This window comes from Pelobates fuscus, chromosome 8 (assembly GCF_036172605.1).
Source record: "Pelobates fuscus isolate aPelFus1 chromosome 8, aPelFus1.pri, whole genome shotgun sequence".
NCBI classification, from domain to species: domain Eukaryota; kingdom Metazoa; phylum Chordata; class Amphibia; order Anura; family Pelobatidae; genus Pelobates; species Pelobates fuscus.
This window is the reverse complement of record NC_086324.1, coordinates 16,880,661-16,901,054: the sequence shown is the minus strand read 5'-3', so window position 1 is coordinate 16,901,054 and position 20,394 is coordinate 16,880,661. Positions and strand designations below refer to the sequence as shown.

Here is a 20,394-nt window from a genome sequence, read left to right as displayed (position 1 = left end):
AAAGGATTATAAAGAATAACATGAAATATCCTCTAGGATTTAAACAAAATTCAATTAACCTTGTTTTATGGCAAACAAAACTGTATAAATGTGCGGTGGGATTGCAGTTTCTCCGATCCTTTTTACTTTTCACCCAATTCCCATCGTCCTTGTTATACTTGCTGTCTCTAGGACAAACTGCAGCTGTTAGGACAAGTGTCCCTGACTCTCTAGCCTGTGTGTATGTGATGTAAAGGGAGTAGATGTCATGCAAGTAGGTGGGCTTCACAAGGAGGGGGAGGTATCTGATGTCACTGGACATTCAAATAGTGAAGTCCCTGGGCTTTCTGTCTCGACTCAACTCAATCCAGCCACAGGATTATCATATACCCAGAGCCACATTTACCAGGCTCTCAGCATAACACCCATCAGCAATCATGAGCCGAAGCTACTCAAGTACCCAGAGGGTTTCCTCTTACCGTCGTGCTTTTGGTGGAGGATCTCCATCTTTTACCAGGTCCTCCTATGGGGCTAAATCAGGTGCCTCCAGCTCGTTGTCCTCCAGAGTCTACCAAGTTTCCCAATCTGCGGCATCCCCATCTTACTCCAGTTTCAAGGCATCAAGGTTGACCCCAGCTAGAAGCAACTATTCCGCAGACGTTCTGGACTTCAGCCTCGCCGATGCCATGAACCAAGAGTTTCTGCAGACCAGAACCAATGAAAAAGTGGAGTTGCAGGAACTGAATGACAGATTTGTCAACTATATTGAGAAAGTGCGGTACCTGGAGCAGCAGAACCAGATCCTGGTAAACGAAGTGAACCGGATCAAGGGCAAGGAGCCAACAAGGGTCAGTGAGCTGTACGAGGAAGAAATGAGAGAGCTGCGTCGCCAAGTAGACATCCTGACAAATCAGAGGGCGCGAGTCGAAGTGGAAAGGGACAATTACATTGATGACCTTCAGAAACTCAAACAAAGGTGAGTGGACCCTGGGAAGAGGATGTTTAGATACTCTAAGAAGGATAGGAGATGCTAAGAGAGGCTTGAGGAGGTGAAAGATATGAAGTAGGCAATGTGGGAATAGATCACTGAGGAGGATAGGGAAAAGATCAAATTTACCAATAATAATATATTGTGAAGGCAAATACTTTAGGTGACACCATGAAAAAGGTAGAACAATAAACGGAAAAGGTAGCATTTACCTTTATATTTTCCAACAGCTGTCTATATGCTGTACATGTGAAAAAGCCTTCAGAGTTCATAAAGAAAGAGTTTGAGCTCACTGTACGTCTGTCTCATTCTCTAACAATCACAGTCAGCTCTTTCTTTCCTTCCCTGCCTAATATTCTCACTGTCTGTTGCCTAAAATTCTTCTCTCTCTCCCCCCCCCCCCCCCTCCCTCGGATATGTTTCTCATATCTCAGGACTGCCCATATAAGGGTCTCTCTCTTTGACAAAGGATCCACCAGTGACAGAGACTTTGTGTCATTCCCCTATTAAGTTGCTGGTGTAAATGATTTTATGTAACTTTGTATTTTAAACTTGGCGATCTATCTCTTATTGGTGTTGTGACCCTCAAACCTTGTATAAATCTTGCATAAACAGTTCAGAGTAAATTCTAATCAAAACTGAATCCAACCTAATAAATACAATGTTACACAAGGTTAATACAATGTGCAGTTCAGGATCTATGTATACTTTGTGACAGGCAGTATGCATGTGCTCCAGTATAGTACTGCTATATACAGTGTGATAGAGGCCTCACACACTTTGCGGTGTAGCACTCCTATATACAGTGAAACAGGCCTCTTGCACTCTGTGGTATAGTAATTCTGCATTCAGTATGATAAAGGTATCACACAGTATGCCGTATAGTACTCCTATATACAGTGTGATACAGGCCTCACACACACTGCGGTATAGTACTGCTATATACAGTGTGATAGAGGCCTCACACACTCTGTGGTATAGTACTCCTATATACAGTGTAATACAGGCCTCACACACTCTGTGGTATAGTTCTCCTATATACAATGTGATACCGGCCTCACACACTCTGCGGTACAGAACTCCTATATACAGTGTGATAGAGGCCTCACACACTCTGTGGTATAGTACTCCTATATACAGTGTGATACCGGCCTCACACACTCTGCGGTACAGTACTCCTATATACAGTGTGATAGAGGCCTCACACACTCTGTGGTATAGTACTCCTATATACAGTGTAATACAGGCCTCACACACTCTGTGGTATAGTTCTCCTATATACAATGTGATACCGGCCTCACACACTCTGCGGTACAGAACTCCTATATACAGTGTGATAGAGGCCTCACACACTCTGTGGTATAGTACTCCTATATACAGTGTGATACCGGCCTCACACACTCTGTGGTATAGTACTCCTATATACAGTGTAATACAGGCCTCACACACTCTGTGGTATAGTTCTCCTATATACAATGTGATACCGGCCTCACACACTCTGCGGTACAGAACTCCTATATACAGTGTGATAGAGGCCTCACACACTCTGTGGTATAGTACTCCTATATACAATGTAATACAGGCCTCACACACACCTTGCGGTATAGTACTGATATATACAGTGTGATAGAGGCCTCACACACTCTGTGGTATAGTACTCCTATATACAGTGTAATACAGGCCTCACACACTCTGTGGTATAGTACTCCTATATACAGTGTAATACAGGCATCACACTCTCTGTGGTATAGTACTCCTATATACAGTTTGATACAGGCCTCACACACTCTGCGGTATAGTACTCCTATATACAGTGTGATACAGGCCTCACACACTCTGCGGTATTTACAGTGTGATACAGGCCTCACACTCTCTGTGGTATAGTACTGCTACATACAGTGTAATACAGGCCTCACAAACTCTTCGGTATAGTACTGCAATATACATTGTGATACAGGCCTCACACACTCTGCGGCATAGTACTGCTACATACAGTGTGATACAGAACTCCGTATAGTTGTTGTGTCTGAGTGTATGACAGAGCTCCACAGTAATAATACTCCCAGTAATGTGTCTGAGTGTATAACAGAGCCCCACAGCAATAATACTCCCAGTAATGTGTCTGAGTGTATAACAGAGCTCCACAGCAATAATACTCCCAGTAATGTGTCTGAGTGTATAACAGAGCCCCACAGCAATAATACTCCCAGTAATGTGTCTGAGTGTATAACAGAGCTCCACAGCTATAATACTCCCAGTAATGTGTCTGAGTGTATAACAGAGCTCCACAGCTATAATACTCCCAGTAATGTGTCTGAGTGTATAACAGAGCCCCACAGCAATAATACTCCCAGTAATGTGTCTGAGTGTATAACAGAGCCCCACAGCAATAATACTCCAAGTAATGTGTCTGAGTGTATAACAGAGCCCCACAGCAATAATAGTCCCAGTAATGTGACTGAGTGTATAACAGAGCTCCACAGTAATAATACTCCCAGTAATGTGTCTGAGTGTATAACAGAGCTCCACAGCAATAATACTCCCAGTAATGTGTCTGAGTGTATAACAGAGCTCCACAGCAATAATACTCCCAGTAATGTGTCTGAGTGTATAACAGAGCTCAACAGCAATAATACTTCCAGTAATGTGTCTGACTGTATAACAGAGCTCCACAATAATAATACTCCCAGTAATGTGTCTAAGTGTATAACAGAGCCACACAGCAATAATACTCCCAGTAATGTGTCTGAGTGTATAACAGAGCCCCACAGCAATAATACTCCAAGTAATGTGTCTGAGTGTATAACAGAGCTCCACAGTAATAATACTCCCAGTAATGTGTCTGAGTGAATAACAGAGCCCCACAGCAATAATAGTCCCAGTAATGTGTCTGAGTGTATAACAGAGCTCCACAGCAATAACACTCCCAGTAATGTGTCCGAGTGTATAACAGAGCCCCACAGCAATAATACTCCCAGTAATGTGTCTGAGTGTATAACAGAGCTCCACAGCAATAATACTCCCAGTAATGTGTCTGAGTGTATAACAGAGCCCCACAGCAATAATACTCCCAGTAATGTGTCTGAGTGTATAACAGAACTCCACAGCAATAATACTCCCAGTAATGTGTCTGAGTGTATAATAGAGCTCCACAGCAATAATACTCCCAGTAATGTGTCTGAGTGTATAACAGAGCTCCACAGCAATAATACTCCTAGTAATAGTAATGTGTCTGAGTGTATAACAGAGCTCCACAGCAATAATACTCACAGTAATGTGTCTGAGTGTATAACAGAGCTTCACAGCAATAATACTCCCAGTAATGTGTCTGAGTGTATAACAGAGCTCCACAGCAATAATACTCCCAGTAATGTGTCTGGGTGTATAACAGAGCTCCACAGCAATAATACTCCCAGTAATGTGTCTGGGTGTATAACAGAGCTTCACAACAATAATACTACCAGTAATGTGTCTGAGTGCATAATAGAGCTCCACGGCAATAATACTCCCAGTAATGTGTCTGTGTGTATAACAGAGCTCCACAGCAATAATACTCCCAGTAATGTGTCTGGGTGTATAACAGAGCTTCACAACAATAATACTACCAGTAATGTGTCTGAGTGTATAATAGAGCTCCACGGCAATAATACTCCCAGTAATGTGTCTGAGTGTATAACAGAGCCCCACAGCAATAATACTCCCAGTAATGTGTCTCTAGACTGCAATAAATGTGTTTAGAAATCAGTCTGTGTAAATAAGATGCTGTACATTGTTCTTCAATCTAAATTATATTTCAGTTGCATAAATATTATTGTCACCTACAATTTCTCAGAACAGTCATATGTGGTCCAGTAATATTATATAGAGTGTGACACAGGCCTCACACAGTCTGCTAGTACATTTTAAATATCAAAAGTAGTCACATTTTATGACGTATTTGAACAATTCTCCAAATCAGCCTTAATTTCTATCCAGATAGTTTGGTCTAAGATTTGGAATTAATCTTGAATTATAGTTGAATTTGTGATTCTGAGGTACAGACTGTATTTCTATCGCACAGGCCTCTCCAATCTGAGACATACACTCTCATACATAACAATCTGTCTGCTGAAAAGTCAAGTACAAAAGCTTTGTATTTCTACGCAACCTCTTCTCATTTACACAGGGCTGTCAAGTCAAAAGGCACATAGTGCTGCCATGTAACACCCGATTTTCATTGATTCCTCTCCAATATCAGACCAATATCAGAGAAGTTAGCAGGTCTGTTTTTATCAGGGGCGCTGACTTTGTCACATTTACCACTTGAAGTGTTTCTCCAAGCATCATGACCACTTTAGTTATTTGAAGTGGTGATGGTGCCTGGAGTCTGTATGTGAAGCATTTCACTATGAAACACATATGGAGATTTACCCCTCTGCTGCCGGAGGTGTAGCTCCACCTACGGCAGCGTCACTGGGTTATCATCGGTCAGTCTGTAACTAGAGTTCCGGACTCTCTAATGTCATATCTGTGCATATTCCTGTGCATAGAATGTCAATCAATGACAGGGAGTGGTCATCTGGCCAGGGTACTCCTCACTTCATACTTGCTACAGCACACTTGAATGAACCTTTTAACATCAGCGGTGCTCATGTTTCCTAAACACTTCCTGTAAAGAGTAATCTAATGTTTACACTTCCTGTTTAATTTGATGTTAAGGGCCTTTGAGTTAAGAGCCTCCTGTGTGTGTTTAGAGCTCAATTTACAGAGCAGGAGATAAAAACATATAAAGTAAGTTAACATCTGTTTGAAAATGAAACCATTTTAGCTTAGGGAAACCGATAGTCCAAAGCTTACAACAGACTCCAACTTACCAATCTTTTGCTAGAAGAAGTTGGGAACAGTATTCTCACAGGGAACATGACACATTTCTTGGCGTGATCTCATAATTGTTCCTGCAGTAAGGAGCGGATACAGAGATATTTATTCCTATTCCTATTACCATAATAGGAGAGCACAGGCTCAGTCTGTTCCTCTTCCTAATATTATATCCTCCCTGTGTTTTGCCCTGTTTTGACTTTGCATTTTTAAATTTAAAGCCAACCCTCCACTTCTTTAACCCCTTAAGGACACATGACATGTGTGACATGTCATGATTCCCTTTTATTCCAGAAGTTTGGTCCTTAAGGGGTTAAATTCTATTAAAGAAATGCTAGCATCTGATCACCCGTTGTATTCTTTAAGAGTGAGCTATTAATGAGTTACTTAAGATTTACTAATTAAAGAAGAAATTCTGGCAAATTGGATCAACGGCAAAAACAGATGTGAGGAAGGCTAAACTTGATGCACACGTTTCTTTCCAGCTATGTAACTATGCAATTGCGAATCTGAGTCAAAAATAGCTTAGAAGGAAAAGTTGAATATTTTTTTCAGTTCAGCAATGATTTACCACTATTCCTCAAAAGAGATTGGAGATTTCTAGCCCCACTGAAAAAGTAAATAAATAAATAAAAATGTCACATTCTTCTTTCCTCGAAGTAATTTCTATTATTGTAAAAGAGATGTTATTGTCTAATTAAGAGCAGTGACATACATCACTCCAGTACTACGTGGCTTGTTTAATGTATTTTTAACACATCCAACGCTCACATTATGTTACAGCAAGTTGCGTGCAGCACTGGCATCAAAAAGTTTAACCCCTTAAGGACCATACTTCTGGAATAAAAGGGAATCATGACATGTCACACATGTCATGTGTCCTTAAGGGGTTAAAATAACGAGCACGTGAAGAGTAACGGTGGTTGCTGTGATACACGAGTTTAATAGTACCTTGGCACAACATGGTTTAGATACTGAGTGCCAATGATCTGCTATGTAATACTTATCCTTTTAGTGCTCGAAAGGTCAAAGGTTTTAGTTTTTTGCCTCTGACATCCAACATGAAATTACTTCATGTTATGGACTCCGACTTGGTTTCAGGATTTGTGTAAACTCATAAAAATAGGTTTCATAGGAAATTACTGGTGCCAAAACAAACGTAACATTTTAAGTTTGAGCCTGTCAATGACCAGGGGGAAAAAGTCCTTCGGAGCACGCAGATGCCAATTATATGAAGGTTTTTGGCAGCTGAAACCTGCAAAAATAATGCATGTTTGATACTGAAATATTTTAAGTGCGTCTCAAATGTCAGCTGAGCACAGAGTCGTGGCATTGCTGTTGGCACCCAATAAAGTAAAGACGTTTAATGTCAGCTTTATTTCTAGAAAAAGTTTTACTAATCTGTTGAGATTGACGAATTCAGCACTGTGCATCTCTTTTAAACGATATCCCTATCAATTAACGATACTAATAAAATGAAAACAATTATAAAAGGCTGGAGAACACTGCAGTTCTTTCATCTGGACTGTTTGGTGTGCAAGCCTTCTAGTAAACCAGGAAATGTAACTATTTCTATTTTTGAAATTGCTGAGAAAAAGTACAATTCTAATAACTGTCCCTTTTACTACTTTAATCGGCTTCACTCAAGGAACGCTATCTATGTAGCTCTACATCGTAATGACACTTAGGACACTGTGTTTAAAGCAGAGTTTACTTTTAGCATGCACCTTAATTGGGATTCTATTTCTTAGATTGCAGGAGGAGATTCAGCTGAAAGAAGAGGCCGAGAATAATCTGTCCGCATTCCGAGGGGTAAGAATTGCTGTGTCTCTGTAAGCAATAATCATTCCCTGTGATCATTGAATGCGCTACCTTTTCATTCTTCTCCCTTACCTCTCTAATCTTCAATAAATCTTTGTTCTTCCTCTGTACCGCATGAAACAAACTCTTATTGCTTTTTTTTATTCTTTCTTTTTCCTACAAATTAAACGCAATATGTTTTGGCTTCCTTCATCAGGATGTTGATGCTGCAACCTTGGCCCGCATAGACTTAGAAAGACGCATTGAATCCCTGCAGGAGGAAATTGCTTTCCTGAAGAAGATTCACGAGGAGGTAAGAGGAGTCACAGACAACCCAAAAACCACACTGTGTGGATGAGCAAAATTCTCAAATAAGTTATATCAGAAATGAGTTAACAAGAAATGAGTGACTCATACTCTTGCATTTGTCTTAATTATAAGTTTAGGCCGGCGCTATCCAACCTTCTCAATTCTTTTAGAGTGTAGGTAGATTTACATCTCAGGATTCTGGAAAGTGTAGATCAACATCAGTTGAATGGTCAAGGCTACATATCCCTGAAACCACACTCTTGCATTTATCTTATTCACGAGTTTAGGCTGGGGTTATCCAACCTTCTCAACTATTTTAGTTGTGGTAGAATTCCATTTCAGAATTCTGGAGAGTGTAGGCCAACATCAGTTGAATGGTCAAGGCTACATATATCCGACAGACTGAATATTTGTAGCAATGGAGTGATGTAACTATTTTACTATTGCAGGAAATTCGAGATTTGCAAGCCCAATTACAAGAACAACATGTACAAGTGGAACTTGATGTTTCCAAACCAGACTTGACAGCAGCTCTAAGAGACATCCGTTCTCAATACGAGAATATCGCTGCTAAGAACATTTCAGAGGCTGAGGACTGGTACAAGTCCAAGGTAAGACAAAGCTCTATCATGGAACATTACATTGACTTGGACATCATTATGGGGTCCATATGTATTTATCTTATTGTTTGGATACATCCTAAGTGTAAATATATTAAGCTTGTCTATATTTTGGAATGTTTCTGATTGTCTTCACAAGGGCCGCTGAACTTGGCCCATTTCATTGAGATGAAGTGGTCTGAGTGACTTTAATGTCCCTTTAAGCTACATAATTTCATATTGAAGCTAAAACCATCTTGATAACTGTCTCATTTTCATCTTAGCTCTTTCTCAGATCTTCATGTACCCTCAAATTTAGTTAATATTAGCCTGTCAGCTTGAACCAACAAATGTGGCCAACCTTCGACTCATCTTCCTTGATCTTGAAAACACAGTTTCCACTTTTCCTTTTATTTGGCTTCAACGGTGCATTTGTATTACTTTACTTACAGGTTTCTGACCTCAACCAGGCTGCTCAAAAGAACAACGATTCTCTACGCCAGGCCAAGCAGGAAATGATGGAGTACCGCCACCAAATTCAGTCTTACACCTGTGAAATTGATGCACTCAAAGGAACTGTAAGTATCTATTAAAATATCAGAAAAATAGATTTGCCGTGCCTATTTGCCTGTAGTGACTAAGCCTCAAGCCACAGGCACTGTGCAAACTTAGCTTTTTGTAGTTCAAATATGGGTCAATAACTTAAACCCAGGGATGTCTCTCTGTGTATCTATACATTTATGAAAATCGGTTAATTAAGATCCATCTGTGCTCATGGTGTGATACTAAGCACCCATCTAATCAAGGAAATGCACACAAGTCCAATTGGTGGAGCAGAGAGGCGCTGGTACCTGATATATCAATATCCATAGCTTGAAGTGCTAATGGTTCTCAGGTGGGCGGCAATGAAGACCAATGGTAAAGCAAACTACATGAAGTGCCTTACCTAGTAGTCGGTTCCACAAGCTATATCTGGTATTGGACTGATTGATTCTATCAGTAATTGGAATTTATGTAATTACTGTTTGTTATTATCACATTTATTGTATTGGGCTCCTTTTCTAATCTATACCATGAGAATCATAAAAGGTCAAAAAATGTAATCAACTCATGAAGTTTTGTAGTTCACAGATTTTGTATTAACAGTTGCACACTCAGGCAGAGCTTAGCGCCAGAGCCTACCATACGCATCTTCCCATGGCTCTGGGCAGTAATAAACTAATCTGAAATAATCTAGGGTACCCTGCAGCCATCGGACCCCCAACCGCCACCAGACCAGACATACTAGACCAGAGAGCCCCATGCCTTTCTTATACCCAAAAACGGGTAAGAAGGCTAGCCGCACATCCGGGGCCTACCTGCGGTACTCAGGCACATGAGCTGCCGCAGAAATATACAGCACCTCACTCTTACCTCATTCACAGGCCAAACAAATTCAGTTAGAGGGCTGCTACAGGATAAATAAGTCCCAACAGGCTCCATTTGATGCCACCCGTGACGTAATTGTACGCTACTATTCCGTGACAGACAGGAACCACATTCTTGCAGCAGCGAGGGGCAAAACGCCATTGGACTTTGAATATGCCAAATTAAAAAAATTTTCAAGAGCTCACCAGGAATATCCTACAATGGCAGAGGTCTCTGGGCCCAGTCACGAGCCAATTGCAGGAAGTCGGATTGTAGTATTGATGGACTCTACCGAGAGCCCTTACGGCTACAACAACGGACGGCAGAGAGTTGAGACTCACCTCCATAACGGATGCTGCAGCGTTTCTTCAAACACTGGGACTGAGCCCACACCCGGATGAGCCCAACATCACCTCCAACAACCAGACCGGGAGTCCAAACCGAGGATGGACTGCTAACAGACTAGCCCGCTATTGCATACAGAACACCATCCACCTATGAGGTACCTACACCAATCAAGACCAACAGACACCACTCATAACGCACAAACCCAACTGACACACGCACTGCAAAAGAAAAAGAAAAAAGGCCTGCTAATGTTGAATGTTTCTGTCGATGTTATACAGATATGCTTTATCTCAACATACTATGTGAAATCGAAAAGCTTGTAAACTTTCCTCAATAAAACAATGATTGACAAAAAAAACCCCAAAAAACAGTTGCATACTCACAGGGTTAATAACAATTAATAACAATTGCGATTCTCACTTTTTACTCTTCATTTGTAGAATGACTCACTGCTCCGTCAGATGAGGGACCTGGAGGAGCGATTCGGTGGGGAGGCTTCTGGGTACCAAGAAACTATCTCCAGACTGGAGGAAGAAATCCGTAACCTGAAGGATGATATGGCAAGACACCTTCGGGAGTATCAAGATCTCCTAAATGTCAAAATGGCTCTGGACGTTGAGATTGCCACATACAGGAAGCTGCTGGAAGGCGAGGAGAGCAGGTGGGTTAAAGAAGCAATGGTTCTTGTCCTGTAGATACTGGCAGCACAGTTTGCCCTAATAACTGCATTCATTTTACATTTCCTAATATTATAGGTACAGTAGTACCAAATATGGAAAGGGATATCATATGCTCTTAAAATAACTTAACTTTCAACTAGAAAGTAAAACAGTTACATTGTAGTATTTTCATTTTTAGTAAAAGAGTGCCTTTCCTCCACCAGAGAGGCTGCTGAAAAAGACATCCATAGAGCTTTATGACCTATTCACTAAAAGATGGAGTGTTCAAAATTCACCAAAGAATTTCAAATATTATACTGTAATAGGCGAAATGAAAACATTCTACAAATTCGCTATGTTTCAAACTCAACTGTTTTAAACTAAACTCTGCGCACCCTATTATACTGTGTGCAGGTTAGTAAATACCCTGTTTCCTACCCTTGCCAATCAGTGATCTATACTTTTTTAAAGGCAGACCAGGAGGATAGTGAGCACATTGACAGCAGGGCTTCTTGCAGAGCTCCCAAAAAAAGACGTTGGGGTGTAATGATCTACAGGGGTTGTGGAACAATAAAAAAGAATTGATTAAAAATATATATTTTAGAAACATCTACAAATGTAGTATTTCCATTATTTTTCCAATTATAATGTTACATCAATATTTATTTGTAATATATTTTCCCCCATCTCTGTGTAGGATCACTCTACCTATCCAGACATATTCTGCACTGAGCTTCAGAGGTAAGTTCTGACACCTGATGTATGGATCTTTTTTTGAATAAAGAAAATACTGTGATTTGGGGAGATATTGATTAACCACTAGAGCGTGACATTTCTTGCTAGAGATCTGCTAGAAATTTTCTTCGAGTCCAGCTTGGGTTCGGAATTCCAAGGACAATATCTAACATTGTCATAAGAAAGTGCAGACCACGTTCTTATTGACATGTTCCGTAGATTATTATGGGACTGCTGGTGGTCACTGATGGAGATGTTGATTATTCATGAAAAATCAGCAAAACCGGTGACACTGATCACATGTATGATCACACATAGAATTGGATACTGTTGATATAAATGAAGCTTATTTTGAATTGTCTCCATTTGAAACCATTGTTGGTTGTTCTGACAGAAACCAGCCCAGAGCAGAGGGCTTCTGAAGTCCACACTAAGAAGACAGTCATGATAAAAACTATTGAGACGCGAGATGGAGAGGTAAGATTAATTTTACTTATTTGTACCCCCACCTTCTTTCATGTCTGAATAGGACTAAATAATCGTTGCTATTTCAATTCATATATGATAATATAATAATATAATGTTGTACCAAAGAGGGTTTGATAACATTTGCAATTGGCCAGTAGGAATTCACTGTAAAAGACGTCAGGGCTATTGCATTTCAGATGAAATCTATTTTTATATGTCTACGTGGTATTTACAGACTCTTTAAAACACAAACGATCCTGAAGGATTAACCGTAACAAAAAAAAACTATCTACAAACTAGCACATCACAAACCATTTAATGATAAAACAGATCTACAGTGGCTGTCAGATGGCAAAACAATTAAAAGAGCATTATTATAAATATCATAATATTTGAAATATTGTAAGGTAATTGCATAAAATTGGGGCTTAAACCATGATAGTGGAAATCTGACAAACTAGCCAAAATAGCCAAAAAATGAATTTTATTTATGGCTATATTTTATACTAAAACCTGCAATTTGCTTCCAATACTCTGTTTCCCGGGTTAGTGAATTCATGAAATGCTTCACTCTGCTTTTAAAGGGAAACTGTCACTTCCCAGGATTTTTTATATTATATATTTAACAAATATGAATTTGTAAGGTGAGAAAAATAAAATTGAAGTGTCACCAAAAAGAAACTTGATCTAATCTACTTCTGAATATTAATCTATTTTTTTTTGTTTTTTTACTTTTTTTGCTAAGTGCTCAAGTTTTTAAAAAATACATAAATAAAAGTAGGGACTTTTTTCTTCAAGTATGGCGGTCAATTTTACAAAACTGACAATGGGTTGAGCTTAAAGCAAGGTTCTGTTTCAGTTACCAATCAAATTTACCCAAAATGTATCAGTAAAATGAATCCCACAGAGGGGCAAACAGCAGACATCATGGACAGAGGAAAACAAAATGGCTGCGCCCAAATATTGAGATCCGGCACAACATAAAATTGGAAAAAAAAATTGAGTATCTTATAAAATAAATTTTAGGTGCGAGTTATAGGCATTTTTCAACATTGTATTCAATGGTGTAAATTGCAGAGAAGTGACATTTTCCCTTTAAAATAAATGGAAAAACAGGGTACGGAGTGCACTGATCCCTTTAACACTCTAGTTACGCATAGGGTGGAGTCTTAGAACTGAAACGTATACGGTTTGCTACTTTCCATGTAGTTGTTGTTAACTTACAATACAATTCAAACTCTGCATTTTCAGCTGAGCGACTGATTATTTTTACCACTGAGACCTTCGGTAAAGTGAGTCACCAATAGCTTACTTCACATCAATTCATTCAGTTTATAATAGTGAATGCTGAACCCTGCACTTCTCCACTCTGAGCTTGTCACACACTCACCACACACTCACATAGCACAGGACACACACACACACACACGCATAAAGTCCACATTCAAACACACAGACATTTCCTGATGGGAGGGCATGAGCGGACCTGCAGCTGTTATCAAAATGTTTCTAAAAGTAAAGGCAGGACAGCTGCTTCTTTGAACTAATGAAGGAAGGACATTAATACATACATATAAATACTCAGAGCTGCCTATACACTTATTTATAGACACGACACATCTTTAGCTGCCCTTGCCAGCGATAGTGGTTAAGGAAACACATGTGATCTATGGAGAATGAGACACTAAGGCAGCGGTTTCAAACCCAAAGACAAAGCAACTGTCCACCTTTCACTTGAAACAGCATCAGAAGTTATTCCAATCTGTTAGAAAAAAACCTTTCAAATGATTTATCTACAGAAGTCATCATTAAAAGGGACATGATAGTCACCAAAATTACATTAGCTTAATGAAGCAGTTTTGGTGTATAGAACATGCCTCTGCAGTCTCACTGCTCAATCCTCTGCCATTTAGGAGTTAAATCCCTTTGTTTATGAACCCTAGTCACACCTCCCTGCATGTGACTTGCACAGCCTTCCATAAACACTTCCTGTGAAGAAAGATCTAAACTTTAAACTTCCTTTATTGCATAGTCTGTTTAATTTAGAATCTCATATCTCCTACACTGTTAATACCTCCTAGACTAGACCTTGCAGGAGCTCCCATGTATGTGAATAAAGGTAAATTTAGAGAGCAGGAGCTGAAAACTTCTATAGCAAGTTAACATCTGATGGAAAATTAAACATTTTTTTCATGCAGACTGAGTCAGTCAGAGCCGGGGGAGGTGTGGCTAGGGCTGCATAAACAGAAACAAAGTGATATAACTCCTAAATGACAGAGAATTGAGCAGTGGGACTGCGGGGGCATGATCTATACACAAAAACTGCGCCATTAAGCTAAAGTTGTTTTGGTGACTATAGTGTCCCTTTAAAGTTGAGAGATTTTTTTGCAGATAAATCATTTGAAAAGTATTTTCTAACAGATTGGAATCATTGTAGGTTCAACAGACAGACAGATTCCAGGCTCAGTAACTGATGCCATTCCCAACTCAATTGTAGTTTAAATGAGTAAAGTCCAGTTAGTCATCGTAGAGTGAGCTAGACGCTGTAGGTCTTATTGTACTGACACACACTCACACTCCACGTTTATCACGTCTAATCACGCTGCATGCCACTTTAAAGATACACTGATGTTATTGACACGTAGTAAAGTCACTTGCTAAACTCACTTGTTCACCAAATTAAAACCCAGAACTGGCAGGGGTTCTTCTAGGGCAAACATGTCTTAACATTTTATTAATTGAGCTAAAGTCTTCAATAGACAAGGGCCTTTTATTGGGGAAGAGGGTAGAAAAAGGTGAGGCACCTAACTCCCACGTTGCTTCTTGTTGACCAAATCTACTATTGGCCGCAGTGGATTTTAAAATGTGATAATTCGCAACGGAAACCCAAGAGTTATCACTTGGTGTATTCACTTATCTTTCCCGTCATGTTTGACATTGACATTCAAGTAACCATTGACATGTATCAGTCTGCTAAGGCTAACACATCTCTCTGTGCCCTCAGGTCGTCAGCGAGGCCTCTCAACAGCATCAGGAGGTGCTGTGAGATAGGACGGAGAACACATAACGACGGACGCACGACAAGAAACTTCCATGACCACAATACACAGCCTGAGCGCAATCCTGCTGGACAAATGCCATCTCATGCTGTACTTTCACCGCACCTCTCCTGCACCCCCCACTACTCCCGAGCTTCTCCTTAACCTAAGGACTCTCAAAACGAAATCGAATATAGGAGCTGCCCGAAACGGAGAAACCTCATGTTATGTAGCATCTTCTTTAAGGTGTCTCTTCGACACAATTCAAACAGAAATAAAATCACAGACACCATCATAAAGAATTGCATTTCACATTCATTCATTAGGCTAGATAAAGTGACTTCAGATTAGTAAATAGCTCCTGCAGGGCTATGTAGATCCTTCTTACTGACAAACTGCATCACGTCATGTTAGTCTGTGTATGAATTTACCCTGTCACCTCGTCTTAATCTGTCATTAGATATTAAAGACATCAGAACTGGCTAGAATTGTAAGCATTTCTCCTCTTCAAAAAAGAGAAGAATTGCTTATATTTATTAATAACAGATTGATGACACTTTCAAAGTCCATCTATCTCCAGCAACTATAGAGAGTATCTTCCTGGACATCTAAATGTATCTCTGAAACAACACACGCAGCTTTCAAAGTCAACACACGTAGCCATGAACGTAACCCAAATATTTTAAATCCAAGCACTGTGGCAGACATTTGAGGTAGAATTTGGGATGTAGGTCTTCTACTTATAACATTAAATAATTATATCTTTCTGTGGTTGGATTTTAAACCTGATAAGCCCTGATATAGCGAAACACTGAATGTATGGAGACGTAGAGTACTGCTTGGAACAAAGTTAGATCTGAAAGTTGTCCTGTGGACTAAAAAAGGGTGTGCAATAATTTGCAAAACCCTTTCAAATGGAACAGGCAAAGATAAAACGGATTAAGGAACAAATAAAAACCAAAATACAAATTGAGCAAATCAGTGTGATAGCGACAGTTTTATATGTTTTTCAAATCAACAGACATATTGTAGACAAGAAGGAAAAAAATATACGATGTTTTGGAATGTTGCTCCAAGTAAGCATTTAGTCGATGCCAGACTTTAGAGAGAAAACGGCTTTGTGGAAAGGTCAACATTCACTTTGATAATATCACACTGATTTAATGGAGAGATTTCACAAATGTTCCTAGTTATATTTGGAACACCAATAATAGTTGTTATAGCGTTAAAGCATGTGATTACTAGGTTGAGGCAGATATTATAAGTAAAACGTAAATTAAGGTTGACATTCTAGTGACCAATCAGATTGGATTGGCTCTATAAATGTGGATTCCCATAATCCTTTGCTTGTCAATGTTACTAACGCAGAGACTGGGGAGCAAAGCAGAGCAAATTAATATGACGTGTTTCTCCTTATATCTTGGAGTTTGGCTCTGAAGATATCAGTGGACTACATTTCCCATAATGCTTGGGTGATCTGCCACTGTCTTAAAGAAATAACATATACTTTTATACATTTTTTTTTCCCAAGTGAAACTGAGATATAATGACAAATAAAAACACACACAAAAACACAAATAATAAAAAAAAAAAAAAAAAAAAAGATTTTTTATCTATTTTCCCACAGTCATTATGTTGCATTGTGGCCATTGCATTTTAATAATGCAAGTTCAAGCACATGTTATTTTTAGACATTAATTGGATTCATTAAATGTAGCAATAAAGAGAAAGGAATCTGAAATTAAATGTAAGTTCCATATTTATTAACGGTGAGAAAAAAATGGGATTTTGTGTTTTTTGTTTTTTTCTTTAAAAAAAAACAACTTTCCTGCTTCATGAAAACAATGAACGATGACATGGAAAAGGATGCAAACTCCATATGCATAAAAAATCCATCTGGGATTAGGATATCCCACAGATCACAAGCTGCAGGAAATTCCAACTCGAGAAAACTGGCTCAAAATATCATGGACTCAGATAGTAGAAATCAAAAATAGCAAATAAATAAACAAAAACAACCAGCCATTGCATGTTAGTACATACGAGAGGTTGGTAACCAAAGTATCTCCTGCACCTTAGATAGGGTGATACAGCCAGGATGGTGTGGGGCTAATCATGATGACAGTTAATGCAGCTAAGAGCAGGAGTGAAAAATAAACAACAATATGGTCCTCAGGAAGTCTAGTTCATCATTGTACATCGCTACAGAATTTGTTGGTGCCATATTAATAATAATAATTAGTAATAGCTTATTGTATAGTATGATAAGATAAGGGAAAGTTTTGTCTTTCACCTACAGGACACAGACATAATATCTGCTCGTAGGTGATATATTCTGCTCACTACCCCCTGCAAGTACATTCATAAGAAAAAAAGTGTAAAAAAAAAAAAAAAAAAAGATACTAAGATACTATTACAAACTCTAAGGGTAGATAAATAATGAAGTCGATTTCCAGCTGTTGATTGGAAATCGTACAGAAGAATTTCGTTAAACCAGGCTCAGCCGGCATCTCTGCGGTTGGGTTACCTTCACTGCTCATCATGCTTTCAAAATGTGATTTCAAAGCCAATAGATATTTGTTTTCATGCAGGTGAACTTTGTTTTGCAGCAAATCTAGACTAATAAAATATCAGGCATTTTAGATGAACTGGTTCAAATTTGACACAAAATTTGCGATTTCGAAATCTGGCACTGAAATGCTCAGGAAGAGTGAAGGAATTATTAAATAATGCCAGGAATAAAAAGCTTGTAGCCGGAATGGGTTGTTGGTGTGTTTATGTACAGGGTTCTAACAAAAACGGAATTGCATTTTAATAAAAAACAAAACAAAAAAAAACAACCAAGAAGAAGACAGGATGGAAATCCTCCTCTTTGCTCATCCATGTGCAGGGAGTGAGAGGGTTAATAAAAACAAACTGGGATCCTCTGCATCAATACAAAAATTATTGTGTGATTGGCTGGGAGGTACCAGCCAATCACATCCCTCCATTAAAGTGGCACTATAGGCACCCCGAGCATTAATCTCAATGAGGTGCCCTTATCACATTACTCCCGCACTGTATAACATTGCCATTTTGGAGGTACAGCAATGTTTACATTGAGGGACTAAAGACTCATTTATTTGCTGTGACACATCCAGTAAAGGATGCTACTGCAGTGAGAGCCGTATCAGACTCCGTTCTTGGTATTTAACATCCTCAGGCATTGCATGAGTACGTTGAACGTCCTCTGATACTTCTCATAGGGAACCATTGGATTTAATGCTTATCTATGACAAGCAATTGCCACACATGTACAATATGTCTATGAGAAGCATTGGATTGGCTGAGCCTGTTGATGGCAGCGAAGGTGGACCGAACTGCAGAGAGGCTCTCTCGTTCCAGGTAACAGGTTAATTAATAACACTTTTACACTAAAACGAGGGCCCTGAAATCTAAACGCAATTGGGGCAATAAAAATATAATGTTATATTATAACACTATACCTAGCACTATAAAGAGTTCATTTAACCTTCCACGCAGTTAGCTTTCCAAAAATATGTTTGGGGCAATTAATCTTAAATCTTAATTATGGAAAACTATATTATTTGAGATGGTTTGGAACCATTACTCTAGGCAATATACATGGATCAGCCACAACATTAAAACAACTGACGGGGGATGTGAATAACATGGATTATATCGTAACATTGGCACCCAAGGAGTGGGATATATTAGTCAGCAAGTGAACAGTCAGTTCTTTAATTTCATTTGTTGGAAGTAGGAAAACAGCAACAAGATCTTTGACAAGGGCCAGGTATTGATGGCTAGGGTCAGAGCATCTTTAAAACAGGGTGTTCCTGGTTTGCAGCGGTTAGCACCTACCATAAGTGGTACAAGGAAGGTCAACCAGTGAACTGGCTTTGGGTTCATGGGTTCAAGGCTCATTGATTAATTGGGGCAGATGAAAGCAATACTTTGTCAGGGCCTTTGTGTCAGGATCGGGACAGGGATCCAACACGCAGAGTACAAACAGTAGCCAGATACGTATACCGGACCTTAGAATGGCCGGACTAACGTAAGTAGTACAGTATAGAATGGTCAAAGACAAGCCGAGGTCGAGGGTAACAGAAGACAGGTAAGCGAGAGACAAGCCGAATCAAGGGTAACAGAGATAAGCAGAGTAAGGTAAACAAGCCGGGTCAAAACCAAAAGGGATAATAGAATACACAAGCACTGAGTGACTAGAACAAGCTAGAACCACGACAGGGCAATGAGCTAATGAAAGAAGCTCTGTTAAATACCCTGTTCAGAGCAGTAACCACGCCTCCGAGGCGTCCTGATTGGTCCTGCAGCAATTGACTGACAGGTCGTTCCGGGGGAGTGTCCTGATGACTACTTCCTGCCTAGATGCTGTAAAAGGCAGTCACTCCCTCGCGGCCGGCCTAGCATGACCGGATAGACCGCGGGGAAGGGAGCCATCAGACCGTCTGGATGGAGGAACAGCTAAGTCTCTACCTCTTTCGGAGGTAGAGACCACAGGTACCCTGACACTTTGTCAGCTTGCTTTTATCTGCTCCAATAAACCTGCTGACTTTGGATATACCTAGAGTGCCTGGACCATCATTTATTTTCTGCAAATTACATTGTGAGAATTGTCCAACCTGAGGCCAGGTTGCACCCTCGGACCCAGGAGAATGCGGTATCCTTTAGGGTAATTACAGAAAAACTTAATGTTGGCCATGAGCGAAAGGTCTTAGAACATACAATGCATCACAGTTTGTTGAATATAGGGCTGCGTAGCCCAGTTAGAGCCCAGTTAGAGTGCCCATGATGACACCTGTCCACCACCGAAAGCATCTTCAATGCATCAGAACTGGACCATGGAGCAATGTAAGAAGGTTGCCTGGTCGATGACTCATGTTTTTGTTTAGATCAGGTGGATGGTTGGGTGTGTGGGTGTCATTTACCTGGGCAATTAATGGCAGCAGAATGCACATGGAATAGAAGGCAGGCCGTCAAAGGCAGTGATACACTCTGGGCAATGTTCTGCTGGGAAACCTTGGGTACTGGAATTCATATGGATGTTACTTTGACACGTACCACCTACCTAAAGATTGTTACAGACCACATACACCCCTTCATGGCAATGGTGTTCCTTGGTGACAGTGGCCTCTTCCAGCAGCATAATACACCCTGCCATACAACACAAATTGTTCAGGAATAGT

At 39.8% G+C, this 20,394-nt stretch overlaps 1 protein-coding gene across 2 annotated transcripts; it reads left to right on the top strand.

The window, feature by feature from the left end:
- Positions 1-320: 320 nt before the first annotated feature.
- On the top strand, positions 321-16,933 carry DES (desmin). 2 transcript variants are annotated; one of them, XM_063429307.1, is made up of 10 exons: positions 321-955; positions 7,576-7,636; positions 7,842-7,937; positions 8,383-8,544; positions 8,985-9,110; positions 10,728-10,948; positions 11,644-11,687; positions 12,076-12,158; positions 13,401-13,441; positions 15,154-16,933. In XM_063429307.1, exons 1-9 carry the CDS (start codon positions 417-419, stop codon positions 13,410-13,412), a joined length of 1,344 nt encoding a protein of 447 aa, XP_063285377.1. In that variant the 5' UTR covers positions 321-416; the 3' UTR covers positions 13,413-13,441; positions 15,154-16,933. The 2 variants fall into 2 exon arrangements, with proteins under 2 accessions (XP_063285377.1, XP_063285376.1); XM_063429306.1 differs by lacking the exon at positions 13,401-13,441.
- The last annotated feature ends 3,461 nt before the right edge of the window (positions 16,934-20,394 follow it).

What these genes read in the sequence shown, in the direction of transcription:
- DES (XM_063429306.1), top strand. Translation starts at nt 417, where the DNA reads ATGAGCCGAAGCTACTCAAGTACCCAGAGGGTTTCCTCTTACCGTCGT. An exon ending in TGAAGAAGATTCACGAGGAG is followed by an intron (nt 7,938 to 8,382) that starts GTAAGAGGAGTC and finishes TTACTATTGCAG; the next exon opens with GAAATTCGAGATTTGCAAGC. An exon ending in TTGAGACGCGAGATGGAGAG is followed by an intron (nt 12,159 to 15,153) that starts GTAAGATTAATT and finishes CTGTGCCCTCAG; the next exon opens with GTCGTCAGCGAGGCCTCTCA.